At 49.5% G+C, this 25,139-nt stretch overlaps 1 protein-coding gene across 7 annotated transcripts in view; it reads right to left on the bottom strand.

Annotated features, from left to right (window-relative positions):
• Positions 1-25,139, bottom strand: part of LOC126983895 (klarsicht protein-like) — a 132,494-nt gene that overhangs the window by 12,006 nt on the left and 95,349 nt on the right. For 4 of the 7 annotated variants that reach the window (XM_050837073.1, XM_050837072.1, XM_050837075.1 and 1 more), the window contains 3 exons: positions 24,766-25,089; positions 23,125-23,230; positions 2,128-2,327 (listed from right to left, as the gene is read on the bottom strand). In XM_050837073.1, the coding sequence (XP_050693030.1) occupies positions 2,128-2,327; positions 23,125-23,230; positions 24,766-25,089 (630 nt within the window). Of the gene's footprint in view, positions 1-2,127; positions 2,328-9,682; positions 9,806-10,085; positions 14,580-15,793; positions 16,100-16,142; positions 17,266-23,124; positions 23,231-24,765; positions 25,090-25,139 lie in introns of those variants that run through there. The other 3 variants (XM_050837070.1, XM_050837069.1, XM_050837071.1) reach the window with 3 other exon arrangements.

Genomic DNA, 25,139 nt, shown 5'->3' on the forward strand with positions numbered 1-25,139 from the left:
ACAACTATCCTCAATCACAATCCAGCATTGCCTATCCCAAGCCTTTTTTAGCTAAGCTTCTCGCTGTGCCTTCAGTCTTTTCATATTCTCTCTCTTTTTTTATTTATTTATTCCTAAGCTATGTTGTTTATTCTTAAGCTTGTCAACCATACATTTATTTCTTAGTTTTTCAAAGTTTCTTTTTTTGCAATATATCAAATTGCATCTGCAGGAAAGATATATGTTGTTCCCGTTTGTTCTACTTCTTCATGTTGTATGTTCTCGTGATGTTAATGTTGGTGAACGGAAGTGATAATAGAAGGGAGAAGGAAGGAGGGAGGAATGAATAGCAAAAGTATAGCGCATCAGGAGCGTCCCATCGTGCACGGTGGCTTCCGTAATTCCTTCTTCGGCGCTATGTCTTCGCTTTCTTCGACGGACGTTCTTCCTATGTTGATAAATTTACTTTTGGACGGTACAGGAGAGAAATGTAACTTTTTTTTTTTACCTGTGGGGATGACTCAAAAAGGAAGACTGCATATTAAGGGCTAAAGGGGAGGCGGTGGTGATGGAGGAGTTGATGGAGGTAAAAGTATTGGTGTTGTCCGGTAGTTGTCCCGTAACGTAAGAGCCTTCACGGTCGTTAGCCTTCAGGAGATGTGTTGCAACGCTCGCCAGGGTGCTGCAGGAGAGATAAACGTTCCTCCCCATCCTCCATCACCCGGACCACCACCTTCAAAAGCAGCGCACTACCGTATTTGTGTTTAGGTAAAAGCCTTCGTGCTCCTTCATAGCCCGGGGAAGATTTAATGGCATGTGGTAGCAGAGTTTATTGCCTTCCCTGGTTCGGAGAAGAAATTATTTCGTGCATAGCTGGGCGGCGTGGGGCAACACTCCCAAGCCTGTTTCATCATCGTGTGAGTGACCTTGAGTGTCTGCCAGCAACCCAGCTGGCCACTCGTGTCCGAGACGTCATTCCAGACAAATGTTTCACTAATAACAACAGTCTCCTGCCCAAGGGAAGGTCACAGAGGCACCGACCTACAAAGAGAGAGAGAGAGAGAGAGAGAGAGAGAGAGAGAGAGAGAGAGAGAGAGAGAGAGAGAGAGAGAGAGAGAGAGAGAGAGAGAGAGAGAGAGAGAGAGAGAGAGAGAGAGAGAGAGAGAGATCGCAGACTAAAAACGTGCCAATAAGCCTCTACAAGTTTTTATCAGGTGGGGGCAGTGAGGTGTCCGTGGGGTCCCGACTCCCGCAATCACGATTTACGGAAACAAGTATCTCCCTCGATACCTTCCCGCGGGTCCAAAGGTCTACTGATCAACCTGTCACGTCGATAAATTGAACTCGGTAGTGGGAGACGTGGAGCTCCACAGGTGTGTAATTACCACATAAGGCAGGTGCACGCTCGGCCGCCTCTTCTCGCTGCCTCACCGGTCCTACCACACAATATTCCGCCTCACCGCCCTGCCTGTGTTCCTCCTGTTGCCTCCCTCATTCCTCCTACCGTCCTTCTCTTGCTTAGATCTCATCTCCCCCATCGACTCACAACTCTTATCTCCGTCGCCCAGCCACTGTCCTTCCCACTGCCTTCCTCGTTCCTTTTACCTTCCACTTTTTTATCTCCTTTCCGTTGCCTACATAACTGTCATCCCCCTCATGGGATAAACGACCTCCGCTACTCTGCCCTGGCTGGAGTTCCTTCCTTCACCTTGCACACTCCCTCTCCCTTTTATCATCTTTACTCATAATCCTCGTCTTTTCCAAGATTTCCTCGTATTCCTTGCCTCGGCCTCCTCTTCCACCTCCACACTGCTTACGTAGTGTTCTTCCTCTCTTTTTCCTCACCTAATCTTTTTTTTTTCCAGTCTTAACGCCAACATTCCTCTGTCACCCCCCCCCCCCAACTCTTTCTTTCTTTCCCAGTTAATTTTCCGTTTTTCCATCCGTAACCACCAGCACACATAATATGTTTGGTTTCCACAGTTTCACAAAACAGCACGGAGCTGTAATAAAAGTGTACGATAATGTTCTTTCTAAAATAGTGTCCTGAGTCTCATCTCAGCTTCCTTTCCTTTACCTCTACAGCTTTGCAAAGTTCCGTAATATGTGGAGAAAGTGTCATTCCAGTAACAACATATCAGGTCTTACCTTGGCGTCCTGCAGCTTCTGGATAAGCTTGAGGCGGTTGTCGACGTCACCCGTCTTCGTGAGCTCGCTGGCCTGCTCACCGAGGGCCTCCAGGGACAGGCGGAGGTGCTTCACCTGCCTCTGCAGCTCCCTCACTTGGCTGCTCTGCCGCTGCCGCTCCACCGCCTGCGCTTGCAGCACCTCCCACCGCTGCACGATGCCTGTGTGGGAAAAACAAGTGGTTGGTGTCACTGACAAATGGCATTCCTTCAGGCAAAGGTGCACACGACTACGTACAAAGCGTGTCATGCAGCTAAAATAAATGCTAAACTAAAATAAAATAAACACATTACTCAAATCACTACAGAGCTACGAGGAAAATTGTAATAGTCTACCGCTGCCAGCGTGAAAGAAAACGCTGCCGTGCAGGCCAAAGAAAATTGTATTAAATCCTCCAGGGCAGACTCAAACAACCACACTACCCACTGCACATTGTACCCGACGCCACACTTACGGCAAAGAATTGGATAGAACTTCCTCCTGGAGTGGTCACTTTCATACCCCTCGTCCACCTGGCGCAGGCGATTGTACGGAGGCATTGCAAAGCTTACGGCAGAACGTTCACACAATGCCCGCCAAAGGAATTTTTTTCAAGGCACTTCAGATTATCACGGAGAGAGGCATCGTGGCGAACACCCTACGCACTCTCATGTGTCTATTTATCTACTCCGATGAGAAGCAGTGCACAGTGAATTAACGTGGCGCACTACATGATGCTGTAGGACGCACCTAAAGTACATGACGCAATATAAAGCAACATACGCATGTAAACTTTCCGTTTCTGTAACTACGACAAACATGCTTATGCGAAAATAAAGCAGCACCACGAACAAAGTTAAAATCCAAACATACAAAAATAAAATATACAAATTAACCGTGCAAATTAAACACAGTTACAAGGCAACCAGACGCACGCCACAACAAACACAAACGAACAACAGCGAGGCGTAGCTATGAATGAGTTACCACGCCGGGGGACCCATGAACAGCGAACACCCTTACATCTCAGTTCCATGCCAGCACACCATGATCGCAGGCCGCCACCACTCCACACGCGTCCTCCTCCTCCTCCCACTCCACTCTCTCCGTCACGCCAGCACGGAGAAACGCCTCTGGTATGGCGACGTCGATATCTCAAACTGTCCCTCCCTCGACTCCCTTTCCTGCCATCACGATCAATACCTCCAACGGCCTCACGCCACATCATATATTAACGACAGAGGTGAAAGGGAAGGAGGAGCTAATTTATATAAGAGTATGCCTTCAAAGTGCCTCTGGAGAAGACGGAGTGAGGTGTTTGTATGTATGCCGCTTTCCCCTGGGCTGCGGTGAGAAGGAAAAGAGAAGCGGCAGGGGCAGTGAACTCATGGTAAAAGGCGTACATGGAAAAGATCAATGAGCATGTGGCAACAAGGGGAATAGCAAGGGTGCAGAAAAGGCTTCACGTGGGCTTGGCAGAGACAGCTGGGAACGATAGAGAACGAGGTAACAGAGGGGTGACTATCCTGAGGTGATTGGCGGCGGCGGAGGAGGGTGGGGAGGGGGGGGACTTCTAAGACTTCTTGGTTTATTTACCTCGGTCAGCGAACCCGCCCCGCCTTGTGCGGTCTCGCGGGGCGTCACGAAACCACCTGCCATTATGCAACTGACCTATTTATCTACCTAACTGCGTCAAAGGACAATAATTTATGGTATTTTGTTATCATTAGACGAACCTTCACAACATTCCCGAAACCTCACCTCAATAACCGAAGCATACAAGTCATCTCAATCTCTATTCCTATACTTGAGAAATTCTGGACATGATCAATATGAAATGCGTGGTCACTCAAGGCGATTTCTGTCGTGTTCAGTGTCCAAGTCTCTCTTGCTCTGTTTATTACATGGGTTCAATCTTCCTAACGTTCCTAAAATCTGATCCCAATAACACATTTATATATTCATCTAAGTCTCACTGTTAGTATATCAGGAACTATGGGCATGACACCGTTGAAACGAAACGGAACAATTGGTTATGGTTATACGCGCTTTCCCTTAAGTCTTTTGTGTTCGTCTCTCATGACCCATGCATTCGAAATTCGAACTCTCTTCTTAATATTTGGAAAACTCTGGGAATGACATAACAAAACTAATACGAAATACGATATCACACATGCAAGGGTGTTCCGTGCCCCGAATTGTTTTGAATGTCTTTCTGGTTCAAAGCTGCACTCAGCCACAAAGATCACGTTGTCACTCCTCGCTCTCACTCGGGATCGAGGTGCGTGTGCCTGTCGACCGCAAGAGGGAAGAGTGAAATCTGCCCGAGAGCGGGGAGGCAACAGCACCAGAACACACAGCTTTCCCCACGTCCTTTGTGTGGTTATTCGTTGCTCAGCAGCCGCCCTCTCCCTACACACACACACACACACACACACACACAGACAGGTGTATTGACCGCAGGACATACCACATGTATGACGAATACACAATCATTTTATAATTCAGCCTGACAGCAAATACTGGAACAGCTGAACATTCGTATGAAAGTAGAATAAATTACAAAAAAGCTTAATTTGTGCAGAGTAAAATAATGTACCAAACCTAACCTAAAACACACACACACACACACACACACACACACACACACACACACACAGACGTGGTGCCAAGCGTACCATCGCCAGGGGGTCTGCATTCCTCACTGCCCACGACCCCCCCACTCCTCGCCCACTCCCACACCCACTCAAACATGCCTGTGATCTCCTATCACGACTATGTTTGGTAAAGCAGTGTTATCTACGCCCACACAAGGCCCAAAATAGTCTCTTATGTCAGAGTAATAATTTTTTCGTTATTATCTACTTCAGAAATGAGTTTAAGTTTGAAATAAGCCAAGAATTCATGAGGGAGAGACGAGACGAGAGAAAGCGTGATGGAATAACTGGAATGAGGCAGCTTGAAAACGCGTAAGCAGACGGCAGGGCAATCGAGCGACAGCAGTCATAAACTAAGAGAGAGCGGCATGGCTTGTGACGACAGCAAAAAGGCATTTGAGAGAGAGAGAGAGAGAGAGAGAGAGAGAGAGAGAGAGAGAGAGAGAGAGAGAGAGAGAGAGAGAGTGTGTGTGTGTGTGTGTGTGTGTGTGCGCCATTAGGATGTGGTCTACTTTCCAACACTCCCATCCATCACACACCTTTCATTCCACCTCTGGCCTTGTAACCACTCTCTTGCCACTCAGCTCTTCCACCTTCCTCCCCTCGATTCCCATATCCGGCTTCCCTCTCGTTCACTACTCGGCGCGGCACTAAGCTTCTCTATACGGCTTCGGTACACACACACAAAAAAAGGGACCTTGACCGTCCCAAGACTTAAGGGGAAGCTTGTAAGGAGCGAGGCGTCTCCTGGCATACGTGACTTTCGTGCGAGGAAGTGACAATGAGGTCAGAGAAAGGATAAGGATTTAGGGGCGAATAAGAAACTGATAGAAAAATAAGCAAAAATATAGAAGATGGGAAGATGATAGGCAGAAAGCAAGAAGGGGGGATAGGAGCTAATAAAGGGGGGTAAGTGCGAATAAGAGGATATTAGTAAAACAAGTAAAATTAAAGATGGGGAGATGATAGGGAGAAAGCAAGATAAAAACATGAAAGATAATCCCCACTTAATTATGGCCCGGGTAATTCTGTCTATATTATTATTTTTTTCTCTTTGTTGCGTGTGTAAGGAATATCCACCTCGTCTCTCCTCCACCTCAGGTTTAGCATTGCATAATCTGGACCATAATCCGATCCCTAGCTTACGCAACGCCTCTGTCCTCGGTGCTCCCATTCCTTCTCGTTGCACAAACTCACAATGGCACGGGGGTATTTTCGTCCTGCTACGCATCGTGAGCACGCAGGCATAACAAGCACGCTTTTTGCCGCGACTTTATTTTTCTTCGCTAATAATCTCTTCCTCCTCCCTCTGTTCCATCACGAGGGCCAACTGCGCATCTAGGACAGGCGAGAGTGGGTGGGTGCGGCAGCTGTGGAGTCACGTAACGCATCAAACCCTCACCGCCCCTGCCCATGCTCGTGCCCACTCTCCTTGCATAACGCGGGATAGAGCTGAGCGCAGACCGAGACCAACCAAATACACAGACACTCCCTGTTGCAGACGGGTGTAAGGTGATACACTTTACAAGAATCAAGGGACTTCCTCTTGGCTGGCTGCGTGACTGAAACAGGTTGATACCGAGAAAAAAAAATATCATCCCTGCTTATATTGTAATCAACGGGGATTTATAATATATCAGCAACGATTTCACACTAACACGTACGGGTCACTGAGCTATGTTGGTTTCCAATTGTATTTTCTAAACATATTTAATAGTTTCGATGATGCTAAACTGTTTCTTGTCCAATTCGCGGCCTTTCTCCGCACCGACGCACTGCACTCCAACTTTGTCTCTTCAAAGTGCAGTAATAAATATTATCTTTCACAAAACTTTCTGCCAGCGTGGAAAAATCAAGACGCACGTCCCCAACATGAAACACAACACACTACGCAACACTGAACATTCTGCCGTAAGTTTTGCCAGGCGGTAAACTTGGCGCGATTAGTGAACAAACAAGTCTGGCGCCTGCATGGTACAGGTGAGGCGCGGCGGGGCGGGATGGTTGCTACGCTGCGAGCCACGCACTGCGGCGAGCATGGAGCCGCCTGGGTCTAGGTCGGGTTGGCAGGCACCGCGCACCGCTGGTCCGCGCTGTGACCGTCTCCGCAAGGCACTGCGAGAGGTTGTGCCACCCGGCCCGCCCCACCCGGGCCGCCCTCCACTCGCCGCCCACCTCTACACTGCACCCTCCAGGTCACTGACATTTACATCATGAAAACACGTTGGCTCAACACAGATCAAGTTCAGTGGTGGAGCAGCGTTCCCACCCTTACCGCCCACCGCCTGGTTGTCACTGGGGGCCTAGCGGAGGCCAGGCCCAGCAACCGGCACTTGAGGCCACAGACCCGTGATAAAGCATTAACTGGATAATCGCTTGTTAAATGGCACTTCCGAAGGGGCCTCGTCTGCATCCTCACCTCATTCACACTCCCACAACTACCCTTGGAGGCCCGCCGCAGGGGAACATGTGAAATGTCACTTGTATCCTCAGCGAGGCTTGTATTATTTTTTGTGTGTGTGGAAATAACGCAGAGGGTTTACGTGGCCTTTCTCTGTGTTTCAAGATGTATCGGCACCTGGTGAAGGGTTGCCGGGTGTCCCATAGGTGAGGATACAGAAGCCCCCCGATCGCGTGTGACATAATCCAATTACTGAGTCGTCCATAATAACCGCATTCTAAGAAGCCAGCCACAGTACAAGGGCGCCTCCCACCATAACCCTGGCCACCGAAACAACCACCAACATACAGGCGTAAGCCACATAACACACACAATGGTCGCCCATCAAGGTCCCTGCAACATTTAATCTTCATTCACTTCCTCACAACATTCATTACGTGATATCTGAATCAACTTGGATGCTCGGCTTCCTTTCGTATCTCTTACATATACATACGTTCTATGTAGTTTTAGGAAATTATTTCTCTCCTTCACTCGTTGCATCACATGACGCATCGAACATGTCATGCAATCAATGATTTCAATTCATTCGCCCATATACACCGGCGAAGGGGCAAGCAAGGCTATTGAGTCTCCCCACAAGACTAGCGTAACTCTAGCGGCTTTTCTGGGAACGGGAGTGGTCAAGGAAACCATTCAGACGCTGCCTCGCGCCATACGCCGTCCTTTCACGGCCACGTATACACTAATGAATTTAAATGGCCTCTTCGGGTTAAATATTTCAGGAACTTAAGTTTTGCTTTGAACTCGACCCCTTTTCCTCACTGCCAAGTATTAGTCATGGATATGGACGGACTCTTAGCGAGCTTAATGAGTTGTAAGGAATGTGTAAATATTTTTAGTGTCATGTATACCTTGCTCCCCTGTAGCTATAAAGCAGCTCAGCAGGTAACAATCAGTCAGGTAACACTAGTGCTGCATGGGTGATTTACTCAAGTTAAATAAGGTAGTTGTGTAAAGCGGAACATAAATACGGATAAGGAAGTATTCGTATAATTTAGAAATTAGTTAGCGCAGCAAAAGTGGCTTACCTCTGCTGTCAATTGCCTTAAAAACTGTACTTAGCAAGCACATTAAAAATATGCATTTGGGTGAAGACGGAAAGATACGATGAGAACACACTACGTCAACATAACATTTAAGGCTTGGGGTGAGTGGGTGAACTGTTAATAGAGAAAACTGTTATGCCTCCACCGTTGATGCAGGCGGCAGGCATCAGGCAGGTCATGCACTCGAGGGGGAGAGCTGCCAGAAGCTACACTAACACTATTTTGACGATCCCTCTCTCCCCTCTCTCTTTTCTACGTCGCCATCCTTTAATTCCGTTTGTATTATCACATTCCCGGAAACAACAACAATGCAACCAATGCTAACAATTAATCGTGTCTAATTTACAAGGATTTTTTTTTTTTTTTAAATTTTTTTTACGAATTCAATTGTCCATAAAGTAAAATACCCAAGTGCCTATGTTGAAATCAAATGCGTGTGTGTATTAGGATCACACGTCGTTGTTGTTCTACAAATTGGCGTTCCCTTGCATACCTCACTGAACATGTTTTGGCAAGAGACGTGGACTCTGCAAATCCCTGGCATGCCTGAGGCGACTTTACCACAACAATCCGCCTTCTCTACAGCGACATACGCAGCTCCGGCACACACAGAGTAACGAGTCTCAAGTTCGCCATATTACATCCCAATAATACTGCTGAGAGGGGTTGGAGGTGTACAATGGTGGCATAATATATCAAGTAAGAATAAAGAAACAAAAAAAAAACAGGGACAACGGAGAATGCGAACTATTCCACGACTGCCAACTCTGAGGGGAGACTAAGAGGCACGTGGGTGTTGACGTTAGGTATAGATAGACACATTCATGGCCACCGTCGCCTTCTATTAGCATTTACGACATTCCACTGCACCACAGTAAAATAGTTAGGTTAGCCTTACAACACCTCATTTTCTCTCGTACTAGAACAGGGCAGCCAAAGAGAAAACGGGTAAAAATACAGCAAGAAAACGGATTAAATATAGCAAGTGTAACTAAAAGAAACTTGCCTTAATGACGCAAACTTCATATATGAACTTTAATATAGAATTAGGATGCTCCATCAAGATATCATCGTTCAGCACAGGGTTGGGTCACATGCCAGCGCCATTGTGGACTTTCTGGCGGCTTTTCAAGCCTTGGCAGGCTGCCCGCCGCCCACGGCTTGCCAGGCGCCCCAGCTACCAGGTCTTACGCCATAAAATTGAGTAAAGCGTGCAAGGAGTGTGCGCTAGGCTTACATTAGGGTAAATAGAGTGTTACAGGTGCACAAGACAGGGTTACATACTAGAAGAGATTATTGCTCCGTTAGAGGGGTCCAGGAAGGCAAGGTATGGTAAGGGAAGGGGGAGTTCTCTGGCATGCAAGTCTAACCTTGGGTCTCCCGCAGGAGCTTAGTAACTTTGGGGACCTTTTTAGTGGTGTGGGTCCCGGGGAGAGGCGGGGATGATCTGAGCTCCGGAGGGTCGGGGGAACAGTCTGAGGTGGAGGACCAGCCTATAACCCACCACCACCACCACAACAACAAGGGTGAGCAGAAGATAAAGGGGACGAGAGAAGCAGAAATAGTAGTGGTACTTATACAGTTCATTCTAATATTTACTAAAGGCAAATATTTTACTTTTTATGTACAATATACATTTTCCTTCACCCCGAGCATGCATAATACTAATGATTTCGAACGAAAATTATATAACATGAAATATTTGTGACATCTGTAAAACTTTTTTTCCCCCCCGCTGTGATGATGGGCTTACAACTCTCCACACTAACTTACTGGTAACAGTGATGGACCTCTCTGGGTCGTTGTCCATATTCGCTGTGACCGGCACGACCGTGTCAGACTCGTTCAAGTCGTCGTGGTCGTCCGAGTCGGTTAGATAAATCGGGTTAATCTGATACATTTCCCTGAAGGTCCTGAAGCTGCAGTCCACGGGCACGCTCTTCTCAGGCGTGGAGTCGATGCTGCCCTCATACCTGAGTGCCCGTAGACTCTCCAGAGCCTCGCGTTCATGCCTGTCCAGAGATGGAGGGTGGCATGGGCGGGGTTCCATGGGGCCCTCCGGCAGGGCGTAGGGGCTGTACGACGGGGAGACAGATTCTTCCCTTGAAGGAGACCGGGAGCGTGACCTCGAGAGAGACATCTCGTCGGAGCCCTGAACTCCCGAGCTGGAGGCCGGGGAAGAGCCGGGTAGGGGTGAGTCTTCCCGTCCGCCATGTTGTTCCTCCAGGCAAGCGACTTCCTCCCTCACGCCAGGGCTCACGCCGCGCCCTTGGTCACGCAACAAACGTCCACCCACGATTTCATTTATCCTTAGTCTTATGTCCTTAGAGTTGCCGACATTCTCTGAGCCCTGCTCCTCCTGATTACTTCCCATTGCGTGGGTCGGGGGTTCACTACCGGAGGCTTCTTCACGTGCCTCGTTACCATCACCTGCCACGACATCATTCACTAGCACCGCCGGAACACAGAGCTGCTCCTCGCCACCCTCCCGCCCCGTCCCACTAACATGCTCGACAACTTTTGCGAGAGTTCCAAGATCCTCTGCGATTTCAGTGTTCCCACACAAGCACGGACCTTCGTAAATAATTTCTCCCCAGCCTGACGTGTACATTGCATCACCACTAACATTTATCTCGGTGTTTGACTCAACCGCAGAGTCTGGAGTCCGTCCTCCATCTTCAATGCTTCCCTGACCCGACTCAGGGTCTGGATCTGGCCCGGAATCGTAGGAATATATCAGGCTTAGTTGCTGAGTGCCCAGGACATTAGGAAATGACTTGTCATAGTCAAAATAGTCATTTATATCATCTGTGCATGCGCTACCAACGGCGTCTATATAAACAGAGTCTCCTTTGGGCTCGGTCACGTTCGTGGAGTGCTCTTTTTCATTTTGAGGTTTCACATCTTCCTCTGACTCACTGTCATCTACATACTCTGTCAGGACCTGAGAAGGCGCAGCAACAGTTTGTGTTCGAACGATAAAAAACTCATTGATGTCTCCTGTTGGTGAAGATGCATCGTCGGTTCTATTATCCTCCTCGTCGCTGGCGCCCGTCACTTGCACCGTCACGGTGGGAGGAGCGAGTGAGTGAATAAGGTCTGAGGCAGTCTTAGAGGACGCTGGGGCAAGCTCTGCGGTTGGCTCTGAAGTTACTTTTGGGGCAGGCTTTAAGACAGACTCCTTGGTCAGTTCTTGTAAAGGTTTCGGGTCTAGTTTTGGAGCTTCGTCGCACGTCTTTACCTCCGCCACCAGCGCTACCACGCCGGCGTCTTCTGGTCGCTGTTCTCCACACTTGCAGTCTGCATGCAAACTGTCCGATTCACTAAACTCCCCCGTTACTGAGGAACACGCGGTGCAAGGAGTCTCGGTGAACACCGTGGCGCCCAAGGGACACCTTGTAGGCGTCAGAAGACTGGTCTCCGTGTAGGTCTCCGTCAGGAGGTTGGACGTCCCTTCCACAATATCAGACTCGCAGATTTCGCTTCCAAAAGACAGGTTAAGTAGCCGTTTGGCGTTAATTTTCCCTCTTTTTTCCATCCATGCTCTGCCACGCACAAGTTTTGGTCTGTCAACAGCGTCAACGGGACCGACAACGGGCTCAGCTTTGACTTCTCTCTTATTTTTCTTACCTTTCTTTTTGACAACCTTTTTGCCATTGGTTTTGTCTTTTTCTTTCCCGCTCTCAGAGTTCCCCATGCATTTTCCCTCTTCAGGAATTTCTGGAATCTCAGGTGATGGAGATGAGCCGCCTACCTGCACATCAGGCGCAGTCAACGTAGTGTGTTTGCTGGTACCCAAACTTAGGGCCCTTTCTTGGCAGTCGGCCATCCTGTTCTGCTTGATCCCATCTTCGTGCGCCACCTCCACCGGCTCGTCGTCGCTCCGGTCCGCAGTGCCCACACACTTGTCCTCGCATGGTACAAGTTCTCCTTCGGACTCCGTTTCAGATCCGTATACCGATGCTGACTTTCTCTCCCGACACTCGTACCCGATGGTCACTAATGGTGACTGCTCCCTCGTTGCACGCTCCTGTTGTTTCACGAGAGGCGACCCGGGTGCCGACACGCTGTTTTGCTCTTGAGGTTGATCACTGCAGGACACTACGGGCGGCATGCCCTTCTCCTGGTCTTCTATCAGCGCCAGTAACACTGCCTCTATGTCGTCATTCAGGATGAGGCTGTCGCTGTCCTCCCCGCTGCCGTCGTCTGGGGGGTTTTGCACAATGCCGGTACTGCCGTCAGACCCTGTTACCTCCCACGTGTTCTCGCTGGCCTCCTCGCTTTCCCCACTAGGCTCAGTCTCCCACTCGTCATCATCGTCATCAGGGGTTCCTTCAACAGGGTCTTCATCAGCTTCTGTGATGGGGGGAGGGGTAGGGCATTTCTCCTCGAGCTCGCCGATAAAGGCAAAGCCTGGTCTGGCACTGCTGTTGTTGCCCTCTACACCAGAGTTAGTTGTGGCAGGTATTTCAGTGTTGGATATGGCGGCCTTCGTCTCGGAGTCATTCAAGAGAGACCGTTCCTCTTCCTGCTGCCTTATTAGTTCCGTGTCAGTCAAACCGTGATAGCTGGGATGTGACGATTTATCTAAATCAATAACACTCAACACTTCAGTATCATTACTACTCATCACTTCCTCTGAACGAGCTTCCTTAGCCAGTTCGTCAGTTTGAATCATGCCAGTCACTTCTTCTAAGTTACTTCCTCCATCGTCATACACGTTATTTAGTTCATCTGGATGACTACTCTTAGTCAAGTCATCAGACTGACTCATGTTGGTTTGTTCTCCTGAATGACTCACGGCAGTCAATCCAGGACCAGCCGCGTCGCTAATATCCTGATAAGTAGCGCCAAGCTGTTCTTCAGAGTGGCTCGCATCGATTATATCAACTGCATTATTGGCGTCAGTTATTTTATCAAAATTACTTCCGTCAGTCATTTCCTCTACATGACTTAAATCAGTCAGTCCTTCAAGGTGATTTTCATCAGTCACTTCAGATGGATTACTTAAATAGGTCAATTTTTCTAAAAGGTGACCCACGTCAGACAACTTTTCCGGGAGAACCACGTCAGTCGACCCTTCAAGATGACTCCTCTCGAACAGCTCCGCAGCATTTTTATCTAACACTTCACTGCCATTTTCATTTTTCACTTCATCCAAAAGAGTTGTGTTACTTGCCTCCTCTGTTTCCCTTCCGTCAGTTGATCTTTCTGCACACACCAGTCCATCACGACTTAAATCTAGTGACTCATAACTCATGTCATTCAGTTCATTTGGATGGGTCACCTCAGTCAATCCTTCCAGACGACTAACCTCACTCATTTCATCTGGATGACTCACATCAGTCAGCCCTTCAAGCAAACTTTCGTCATTCGATTCTAGGGGATACACAAGGTTACTCGCCTCTGTTGTGTCTTGAGCGGTGTCAGTTGGCCCTTTGCTGTCCAAATCAATCTCTACCGCATCTTGAGGAACGTTGGTCACTTCACTATTACTGAATTCATTCCCCAACTCTTCGCAACTCCACTGCACATCTGGCGAATCAACGAAGCCATCCACCGCCTCATACTCCGGTGACTCGCCGACTCCAAAGTAGGTGACTCCCTCAAGGGCGTCAGAGTCCTCGTCCAGCCGCCCTGCCCCGTCGCGTGCACCCGGTGGGTCATCACTGTCGTCTTTGGAGGGAGTATCATAATTGACGCCTATAGTATCACCATCACTCAGGTCCTCCCAGCACTCCACCACCACCTCCTCTTCCTTCGGAGGCACCACTACCTCCTGCGTGTTCTCTAGGTCGAAGGACACATGAAGGCCTTTCTTGTTTTTTTTCCTATTCCGCCCTTTGTGTCCCTTGAGAACCCCCTGTCCTGGCTTGGACGAAGAAGCAGGGTCTGGTGGATGCGGAGGCGGCGGTTCAGATGGACGCGAGGCGGAAGACACGATGGGGCGAGACGGAGGAGGTTCGGTGGGGCGGGAAGGAGGAGGCTCAGAGGGCCGGGGAGGCGGCGGCTTGGAGGGTCTGGACTTGACGGGGGCGGGGAAGGAGGGGTCCGCCTGCCGCCGCCACTCACGCGTATGTTCTCGCCTCGGTTTCATCACGGCGCTACACACACACGACGATGCTCAGCCAAAACAAGTAGCACGACGCCTGCCTCATGGGCGCCCGGTGTTTATCAAGTTTCCTTTAGTCACCTTTCTTCACCTTATGTGTTTGTTTAGCAGCAAGACGAAAGAATAATCTAACCTCTGAGTCTACCCTGCAACACCTATAAAGAAAACGCGGCGTGAAAACCACTTCCTCCTGTTACAGTCTCGAGTGTGCTCAAGAGCACTGGATCCTGTTATGTCCTGTCTTCACCGTGCAGGCGCTGGTAACAGAAAAAGTGGCTGAGGGTGACGAAGATGGTATTCCAGGATATGGGGATTGGATGAGCTGAGGTTGAGATGATTATAATTTACCATTAAAATTTGTTTAAGAACACAAGATTAGACCCAAGTCAGACAATTAAGGTGAGACGGATAGGCAAAGAGGAATAATAATGGTGCGCCGAGATAAAGGGTTAGGGATTCCGGTTACACACACGCACAAAAAAAAGGGGGGGGAGGGGTGGCTGAAGTAGAAGGGGCATGAGGGCAATGACAACAGCAGTACAGACCCCCACCCACGTGATCCCTCCCTCCCCCACTTTTGGGATGACATCACATCTTGGTGGGGGGAAGGCAACACGTGGTGCGCGGCGGGAGGAAGAGGAGGATAAATAAAGGAGTGGAGGTTGGAGGAAGGGTGAAAACGACGGAAGTAAAATGAACAGTCAAGTGAGGCAGGAGGAAGAAATGGTCGCTCTGCGCCTTTGCTCAGATTCTACAATTGTTGGTGCTCAAGGGAGGAAGGAAGGGAGAAAAGGGAGGGAGGGAAGGAAGTGGAGGAGGAGGAGCTAAGGTATGGCTCAGTCCACGAGCCAGGCAGCATAATGGGTTGGGTTAGATTACCTCACCGGCCCACACTCTGATGTCAGGGGGGACGTTAGGCGGGATGCGGGAAGTTATTGTAAGACGATGCGGCATGGAGAGGAGACTAAGAAGAGCAGGGAGAGGAAGGAGATGGGATGTACAGGAGGGAATGAAATGAGGGTGATGTGGGCGTGCCGGGGCAGAGGGTATTATAGGGGGGGGGGGGGGGGGGACGAGGCAGGGATGGCAAGGACCCTCCCAGGCCACGTGTGGTGGGTGGCGGGAAGAGTAAGTTTATGCACAGTCATGAATCACATTTGTCCCTCTGTCACCCAACAGCCAACTTTTCTGAACTCATTTCACGGACGCAGGTACGGGCACTATCGGTGCCCTTATATTTGCCTTAATCTAATTTTCAGTTACAATGTTCGGTGGATTTAGTTAAATGTTCAATTCAAGGCTCCAAGCGCCTGCACTGCAAAACACTGTTACACCTCCGTCTCTTTGCTGCTCACTGCTCACCACTTACTGAAGTCACCATTTCACGGTCTGTAATTAACCCAAAGTTTTGCGCACGATACACCTGACACTGGTCTGAGAACGACACATGTGTAGTGAGGCACTGCACTGTACTGCACCACTCTCTGCTCGGTGGTACCAGCGCAACTGAGTGACATCACGTGGTTATTTGGGTGCCAAGTGGCGAAGCAGGAGGCAGAGCCAGGCTTGTTTTGGGAGGCAGCGCCCCTAGCAGCGCCGTGGCCTCCAGCACAGTTTCATCAGACTCTCAAGCTAGTGGAGCAGCCAGACCCAAGGACAACCATCACAAACCCGCTCCGCTTCATCCGAGGCACTACTGCCACACTGAACTGCCTTACTATTGACGTCAATAACACCGTATCCACGATGCGGATGTGTTGTGCAGAACCAGCACAACCGACCAAGAGGCCACAACACCACAGTCACAACTATAGAGGCGCCGAATAGCCACGCGGGGCAAACAGCCACCCCACGCTTAGGTCTGCTCGAAGCTCAACTGAGGATTCAAACGCTGGCGGGGCTCCCTGGGGGGGTTGCGGCGGGGGTCCCGCTGCCACTCTATTTGTGGATAGACGCTTCGAGCCACGTCGTGCCCCCTTGTTCTGTTGTGGAGGGCGATGTCTGCTGCCGCGGCTTTCAGAGTGGTACTGAGGGTGATGGCAAGGTGAGGAAATAATGAGTTATTACATTCGAGATCCGATAGTAAGACATCGCGCAGTTGGCACATGCCTGATTCACCCTCACACCCCCCGAGCTGACGTCATCGCGGTGGCCCCAGCACGGGTGCCAACTGAACTGGTGTTGCCCTCATGTGTTCGGTTACGATGTCTCGCATCACAATTGACTCATTTGTAACACGGCTGCATTCTGTCTTAAGAAACCGTGTGTTCTATCTAGATGATTTCTAAGTTTAGCTTGTTATCGCTGATCAGCAGCATCCGGCCCCCGCCTCTGACAGCATCCGTTACAGCATTTATTTCCTTCTGTGCATTCCTGGCCAGGCGTTGTGCATCACGTTCGCTGCTGGCACGGAGAGGCACTCTGTCACGTTATGCCTTCAAAAGGAAACTACAGTTGTTCTTACATTCTAGACTCTTCTCATCATCGACACATACGGGAATTCGGACGGGGAGGAAATGCCTCACGCCTTGAGCAAATAAACAAGACCAGGAATAGTCTGGCGGCGTGCTGAGGGAGGAGGTGGCCACCTTGGCCAGGATGACGCCGTCAACGCTGGCATGCTCCTCCTTGATAATCTCCGAGGGACCAGCCTTGTCACGGTCTCTGCATCACATCCAACTCGTTCCTTGGCGACTCGTGACTCACAACGCCGCCACTCCGCCGCCAGCAATCCTCTAAGACACGCTCGCTGCCCTAAAATATGCCTAGGGGGAGGCGGTTCGGTAGCAACAAGCAGCCACGTTCTTCTGGCCGGCCTCCTGTGTAACAACGTTCAGTGCCAGCATGAAGGAAATCAGGAAGAGTATCAGCTCACACTCTGGCAACTCTCCCTCCCACCCTCCCCCCTGGTACTAAATATCCCCCTCCTCCTCACACGTGTCTAGAGCACACAAAAACATGACCGGTACGCGGCAAACACGACCCCCATGCCCTTACTGCTGCTGATGCTGCTACTGCCGCTGCTGAATACGACAAACGGCACCAACATGTGATTCATCTATAATACACAATAATACGAATGCGCGATTGAATTATATTACTTCCCTGTATTTTGTCGTGTCTGAAGATTCAATTAAAAGTCAAAGCTTTATGGCGGAGATAAGATAAATCCGTGACACATCAGGTACCGAGCCGTGATAGGTTCATTTTCAAGTAATACTGATAATCCAGGCACGAGGGGCCGTCAGGTAAACACAGGGCCTCTCTTATAACACTCAGCCCCTCTGTTTAGGCTTCCTCGGCGGCGGCACCCCTTACCTGCACCCCGTCAGCGTCCCTAGCCAGGCCCGGAGTTACTGGTGTATTCTCCACAGTTTTCCGTATGAACCTAACGTATACGAAACTCACATTTATCTGCTAATTTTCACGAGAACTTTATCAGTTATATATATGATAATTTCGATAAACACAATGGCACTGAAACACTGGAGTCGAGAAAAGAAATAAACAAACCCAGACTGTGCGAGCGGTCTAGTATTCCTTGATATGAGGTAGATTATTATCCCTTCCCCTTCCTTGCGTCCCCTCGCAGCTCTGTGTTCCGACACGCTCCCCTCACTTGCAAAACGGACGCTAACAACAACTTGTAACTTTTCTTCCTGAGTTTCCAGCAAAGTTCCTTGTGTGTGCTTTACCGCCGCCCTGCCGTGACGCGGTGCCAATCAAGGAGCCGGTACGGTTCAAGGGCACACTGGCGTAGCGCAGCGGAAGCACATCTCTCCACACAACTTCACAACACGAATCAAAGCTCACAATCAGGGTGCACCGGATACACGCGAGAGGAAGCGAGGTGCTGCTCCTTCTCGCCCCTTCAAGAGACTGAGGGTCTGGGCACGGGCAGCCTGGGCAGGTCTTGGTAGCTGTGGGAATCCTATGCCCACCCCGCCCCTAGCTCACCCTCACCCTCACCACGTTGCCGTGTGGGGAGAGAGGGCGAGAAGGGGAGAAAGGACACGACGGTGAGAGCAAAACAGACTGATGAATGGCAACGCTGTTCCCTCTGAGGCGGTCCGGGCATTTCACACATTCCTGATCTCCGCTATTCTTGGACACTATAATTCCGCTACTGCAAAGGTATCACTACCGGTACGAGGGACGGGTGCCGCCTTGTGAAGCACCGCCGCCCCAGGTTACGCGAGCTGTGTCTGGGGAGCAAGTCAACACTGCGGGGTGGGGTGGGCAGGGGATTGGGACACAGCTGTGGCTAAACCGGGGTGAGCGGCAACTTGATCCTGGGTCACCAATAAGGGGGAAAGGGAAGAAGGGAGAGGCCAGACAGATGGGCGAGTCCTGGGGCGACATGAGGTGCCTGGCAGCGGCTATGGACTGGCCAGTCTGCGTGTAAACACCTGGTGTTGCAGGAACTCCACCAATATTGATCCACCTCCACCACTATAGCGTCCCGGCCACCCCACCACGTAGCCACCGAGTTAAGACTTTTGTTCTTGATGTAAGCCACGTGTCCACAAATACGGGCAAAAAGAATATGCACGGTGGATAAAAAGTTAAGGTACAACAGTAGTACATTTATAACCAGCCTCAGTGGCGCCCCAACACAGGTGTGAGGCAGCTGCTGCAAGTGTCGGGCCCTCGCACTGACTTCCCCCCTGCCTCGCCTCCCACTCCTGACGCCCGGCAGGCTGTGGTCACGAATATCACCAAGACCTGAGACCTCTCCGTGTGGGAAGAGTCCAAGCTGATAGTATGGGTGGGGCGGGAGGCATCGCAGCACGGGGGGAGAGAGGAGAGAAGGAGGGCAATCGAGTAAAGGTTGGGAAGGCGTAAGGGAGGGGACAAGAGTCACGTCATCAATGAGGCCAGTAGCTGCCGATATCTCCCCGCCGCAACGTTCTCTTCCTCCCCACCTCCCTCACACCGACACTGTTATTATCTCTCTCTCTCTCTCTCTCTCTCATTTTCTTACTCTTTTCCACCAATATTCTTTAGTGTAATCCTGATACATTTTATTTCCAACTGTTCAGTTTGATTGATTACTGAGTTTAAGGTATAATTTTCTGATGTACTCTCTCTCTCTCTCTCTCTCTCTCTCTCTCTCTCTCTCTCTCTCTCTCTCTCTCTCTCTCCATGACTGAGGAGTGGCTCGGGTGACTGGTCAATATCACGTCGAGCTTGATGACTGTGCTAAGCTCCAGAAAAAAACTGTTAAATGGCTTTCTCCAAACATTTACGTCGAGCTGGCAGGGTGAAATTTAATAACAGCGCAAGTTTACACATTCCTTAGAATGAGATTTCGTAGTACTTCCGCTGATAAGCAAATAAGAGGGATTTCCACTACGAAAGAATGTTGAAACAAGTGACGATAAGGGGATACACATTATCAGTCATAATTTGGTTTATAATTTTCTTCTAGCAAGGGTATCGATTCCAGGGCACCATGGGGTCTCCTATTTCATCTTGTTTCTCCCAGACGGAATTACTACAAAACCTGCCAAACCCGATCCCTTTTCCTCGGCTCCTTCCCACACCGTAGCCTTTCGCCCGTCCCTTGGGTGTGAGAAAAATAATGTGCAAATCAGATACTTTCTTAACACGAGCGAGAGCTGTGAGGTTAAGGCTGTGAGGGGGAGGAGAGGGAGGACAGGATGGTAGGGAGGCGAGCATTATTCAGACTTGCTGCCGCCTGAGTGAGAGTAGTTGACCTTGTTCCCGATCCAAGACAGGCCACTGAGTGCGAATGTCAATGTGTTGATAAGCTGCTCCCCTCGACGCACTTGGCACGACACAGGAACTTCAACTTTGTACTCGTGTCAATGTCTGATCCCTCCGACAAGCATTCTCCTGGCTAGACTCGTGACCTTGGGATGGTGATGGTGGTGGTGGTGTCATTTGTTTGACATCTCACTTTCTGCTTGTGCCACTGACGCCCCGCTCCCCCCCCTTTGGTATGAAGTGCGTTTGGCAATAACATGTGGCGCCGATGCACGGAGGGAAGGGAAGGAAAATATTTAAGAACGGAAACTATGTAAGGAAAGGGAGGTGGGGAGGGTATAAATTGTGGAGCAGGAAGGAAAGGAAGGGCGGGGAACAGTGGATGGGGCAGCCGGACGGGCGGGTAGCACATTAAAAGAGGTGACGCAAAAATAGGTGAATGCAGGTGTGTTCTCATCCGGTCAGCCGCCATCGGTTAGTCGCAACACCCACGCCCGCATCCCACACCCATGACGTCACGCCGCGGAGCTACCCACTCGCTTCTCCAGCAGGAGGTGACGTGATGCTCTGATCAAGTACCAACGCGTAAACCCAACATGCAAAAATTAATAGCCACAGCCTGAGGTCGGCTTAGACACTCTGTGGGGGCGGCTGGAGGGCGTACAACACACTTGTGACAGTGATCAGCAGTAACTAGTTGGCCGGAGATTAAGTTCCCAGGCACATCCCTCGCCAGGTGACAGCTCGTCCTGTCACCTCCCCTCGCCGTGCAGGACAGTGGTTTTCGAAAAGGGAGGTGTTACTTTACGTAATGTCGGCTCGAAAAGGGAGGTGTTACTTTACGTAATGTCGGCTGTCATATTTACATATCCACAAATTTATTAAAACACAGTCAATGTCGAATATGAGTTTCAAAGTATTTCCTAAAATAGTGCTTAAAATCTTATTAAAGAGGCATGTAAATGGGGAATGAAAACGATGAATGATATACCTAAGGCATGAATGATATAATAAATTATATTGTCAACATTAAGGAGAAGCCATCAGCGTTACCAACACAAACTACACTTGCAGTCAACGCCACAAGAAGTACCTGTCAACACCACGACATAAAATGGCGGTGACAACTGACAACACAAGGGGTTTCAACACCGCCGCCACTCACCATCCAGCAGAAGGCGCGAATCCCTTACGACGGTGCAAGTTCTGATTCCCATGGCGACCACAGGAACGCCGCCGCTGGGCCGCCCTCCCACGGGGTCAGGTGAAGCGGACTGGTTCCATCACACTAATTTACAAGTGGTGGTGCCAGGGAAGGCTGGCTGGCCTGTGGGTTATCCAATGACGTGCAACGCACGACACAATGGAAACGCCCTTGTTAGGGTAGACAATTAAAGGCTGTGACACGTGGCTCCTGGTTCTGACGTGGTAAAACATTATAAAAGTTGCTTTTTTACTGTTCTGAACTTGCTATGATAGTCAGTGTGTCGTAATAAGCCTTGCACAAGGTAGCACTATGCTGCCACTAACACCAAGAGCCTTCACACGCCACCGGTGCCCCCCATGTCAGTCGGCAGTTTGGTGTACTTTTAATCTCTCAATGCTGGCAGGGCGTTCCGCGTCGCAGTATTTAACGCTTACCCATAACTAACAGTACAATGACCGCGGCACTGCCAGAACGGAGAGGTAGGCTTCCCGCCGCGGGCACACTATAAGTGAGGCGAGTGTTGTTAGAGCGGTATGCATCCCGCTATAGGGAAGCCCTGCCAGTGGTAAACGGGAAGGGTGCGAGGCCCTTAGAAGGGTTCCTACCCTCTGTGTGCCGCCCCAGATTAAAGTTATGGGAGGCGAATAGTGAGCTCTACAGAACCGACTTACTTAAGAGTTTGTCCTTCGGGAAGAAAGACAGAAGAAGAATACACGCAAGAGCTCAAGGATTTTTTAAGGAAAACAGAAATAATTGATAAATAGTGCCTGATATGCTCTATGTATTTTGCCTCACTAAAAAGTATTTACCAAGACGACGTAAAACTCAAAATTACTTCTCGTATGTATGTTTTATATTCATGAGATTTACAAAACACATTTAATACCCAAGAAAGGCTTGTTTATTTGGCCTTTGTGTTATTTTTGTGGGAGTCTAAGGAAGATGACAAGGCAGGTACATCAAGCACCGCCTTTCTGTCCTCTTACCGCGGCGTTACATCGTGCTGCGTCAGGAGGACCAGCGCCCTGCCTCCTGTTCTACGGCCCAAAGAAGAAGGCGCTAAGCTGACTTCCCTCACGTCCATAAAGATATGCTACAATTCTCCGCCTTACATAAATCGATGCATATACCTACTGTATATTTCACTCATTATGACGGCAAAGACAACTTTGTGAAATAAACTTGTATGAAGCATCAACGCAACCATGTCACCACCGCAGCGCCACGCTCATATTCGTTCATGTTAAAAATAGCAACTAAAATATAAACAATCAAAAACCTAAACTGGATCACAGGCCACAACTCGGAGGATCAGGTGAACGCTTCTGCTACACACTCGTTCCCATTTATTTTTCGGTTCCCACACGAGTAAAGGAAGCCATGACAACAAGACTTACCTGCATATGAAAATTCAGGAAAAAACATTGTAAAATTATATGCTAATTCATGCACGGATAGGTAGTGTGTGGGTTAGCGCGACGTAGGTACAGGTGCCCAAGCTCACGTAAACAAGTAGGCCGAGACATATAAGGAAATTCATGCAAAAGTGTTAAAATCAGAATTACTTGCTAACTACAAAAACACACAGACCATGACTCTCGTCAGTGTGTGTGTGTGTGTGTGTGTGAGAGAGAGAGAGAGAGAGAGAGAGAGAGAGAGAGAGAGAGAGAGAGAGAGAGAGAGAGAGAGAGAGAGAGAGAGAGAGAGAGAATGTATGAAGTAACTATGGAGCCAGGACGTGTGTGGCGGGGGCGGGTACTCACTTTGTACTTCCTGCAGCTCGGGCTCCAACGATCCGTCCATTTGCAGGTGTGGCAGGATGTCCATGAGGCACTTGAGGTTGGTCTCGGTGGTGGCCACGATCTCCGCCTGGCGAGGGAGACAAGGCGACGCTACAGACCTGTCCTTTATCTCACACTTCGCCGCCATATATAGGAGTACACGTAACCTCTTGTTGTGTAATGTTACGCGCGTCTAGCTTCCTCCCTTGCTATAACATACACTTATTCATGCGCCATCTTACAGTGTTTATTTGTTTACTGTAATATGGGTCAAGTTCTTGCCGCCATAAACTCGCAGTGTGTTATTCTCCATACCAATATTACCGTTTGATACAAGCGTCACTGATCTTCGTCGCCACACAAACTTGATAAATATACTGTTATACGATACTCTCCACGCTATTAAGTTACAAAGCTTAATGGGTGGAGGTAACTTATCGCTGTCCACAAATACTCACGCGGACTCCTTTTCCGCTCTGTTGTCAGCCTTATCGGTGCGTCACTATCGTGGGTTCACTGATATACAGCAACATAATAACACGTCAGCTGTATTTCTTCTCGTAATCTTCACTAAACAGAAGGTGACACTCCGCGCCCCACTCTCGCCAGCTGGGGAGTGACTGGTGGTTCTGGTCAGACCAGCTCCGCACCATGTGTCTTCTCAGGGACGCGGTTTCGCCCCCACAACGGTGTAGCCACTTCCCCAAACTCCAGTGTATTCCCCTACACCCTCACCACCGCCTCATTTCCGACCAGCTGCCGCTTACCGTGTTGTGGTTCCCTGCGTACAATGGACCCCCTCGTTGCCACACTTCCTGCCTCCAATCATTTTCTTTTACACTTTCCCTGCCGTTCAACACTTTTTCTTTTCTAGGCGCCGGCGTGTTTTGGCTCCATAAATAAGCAAATGTCGGTTGTTTTGAGTCACACTGTTCGCGGTTAACCGAGTCTAGAGTTTAAGTAAAAGCAGGCGTTTGATAGCTTAATGAGGACGCTTCATATGGCAACAGTGTGTGCGTATGTCAGGGGGCCTCACCTTATGATTATTGAGGCCAAGTTTCACTTGTTACGGAGGCTTAATCAGGCAGACAAAGGTGGATAGCTTGACTTTACTCAGGAAATAATTTATATAATGATACGCTTGGAGTTACGTCTCAGATCGAACGATAAGAGGATACGGGTACAGGAGAAAGCGTGGCCTTCGTGCACCTGAAAGAAGCGAACAATCAACATGCAAAACACACAGGAAGGCGCGACAGGGCGCTGTATTCACTGCGTCTTGCATGTCAAGGCCACGACGCTCACCAAAGAAAACGGGTTGAGTCAACACAACAGAAAAGTGCAGCGCATCCATGGTGGACTAACATATTTCTTTTTGGTATTTCGTTGGGGATATACCCCAAGGGAGGAAGGCGGTGCATACCGCGCAATAAAAAATAATGGCTGAGAAATCAATCAGTATAACCCAAGATTAACCAAAATATATGTCTAGGGTTATAGTTTTATTATGACCACTTTGTTGCAAAATTTAGGGTTAGGTGCCCGACTTTATAACTATGATCCCTCTTACTACTTGTGGAGTTCGTTTAGCACACAAAAAACAAAAGCAATTTGTTTACTTACATAATCTAGGCCAAGGCCCGCTTCACTGGAGTACTTTTTGAAGACATTCTCGGTGACAGCAAGTTGTGACCTGGACTGCTCGATGACGTGGTGCAGGTCGTCCAGGTCAGAGTCGGAGTCGAGGTCTCGAGGACCCGACGGTGCCAGGGAGCGGCGGAGGCGGCGGTGCGGTGGCGTGCGGCGGCCGCGGGGAGGCACCCCGGAGAAGGAAGAGGCGCCGTCAGAATCTATATATTTGCGGTAGTCGTCGCCAAACTCCAGGAGTCTGCGGGCCGCATCCTGGTCGATGTCTTCCGAATACGGCTCACTCAGGTACTTGTACTCCTGCGGGACACGAACGTCAGGGTTAGTTACAACAAGTGTGGGTGCTGGGT

Source organism: Eriocheir sinensis, chromosome 55 (assembly GCF_024679095.1).
Source record: "Eriocheir sinensis breed Jianghai 21 chromosome 55, ASM2467909v1, whole genome shotgun sequence".
Taxonomy (NCBI): domain Eukaryota; kingdom Metazoa; phylum Arthropoda; class Malacostraca; order Decapoda; family Varunidae; genus Eriocheir; species Eriocheir sinensis.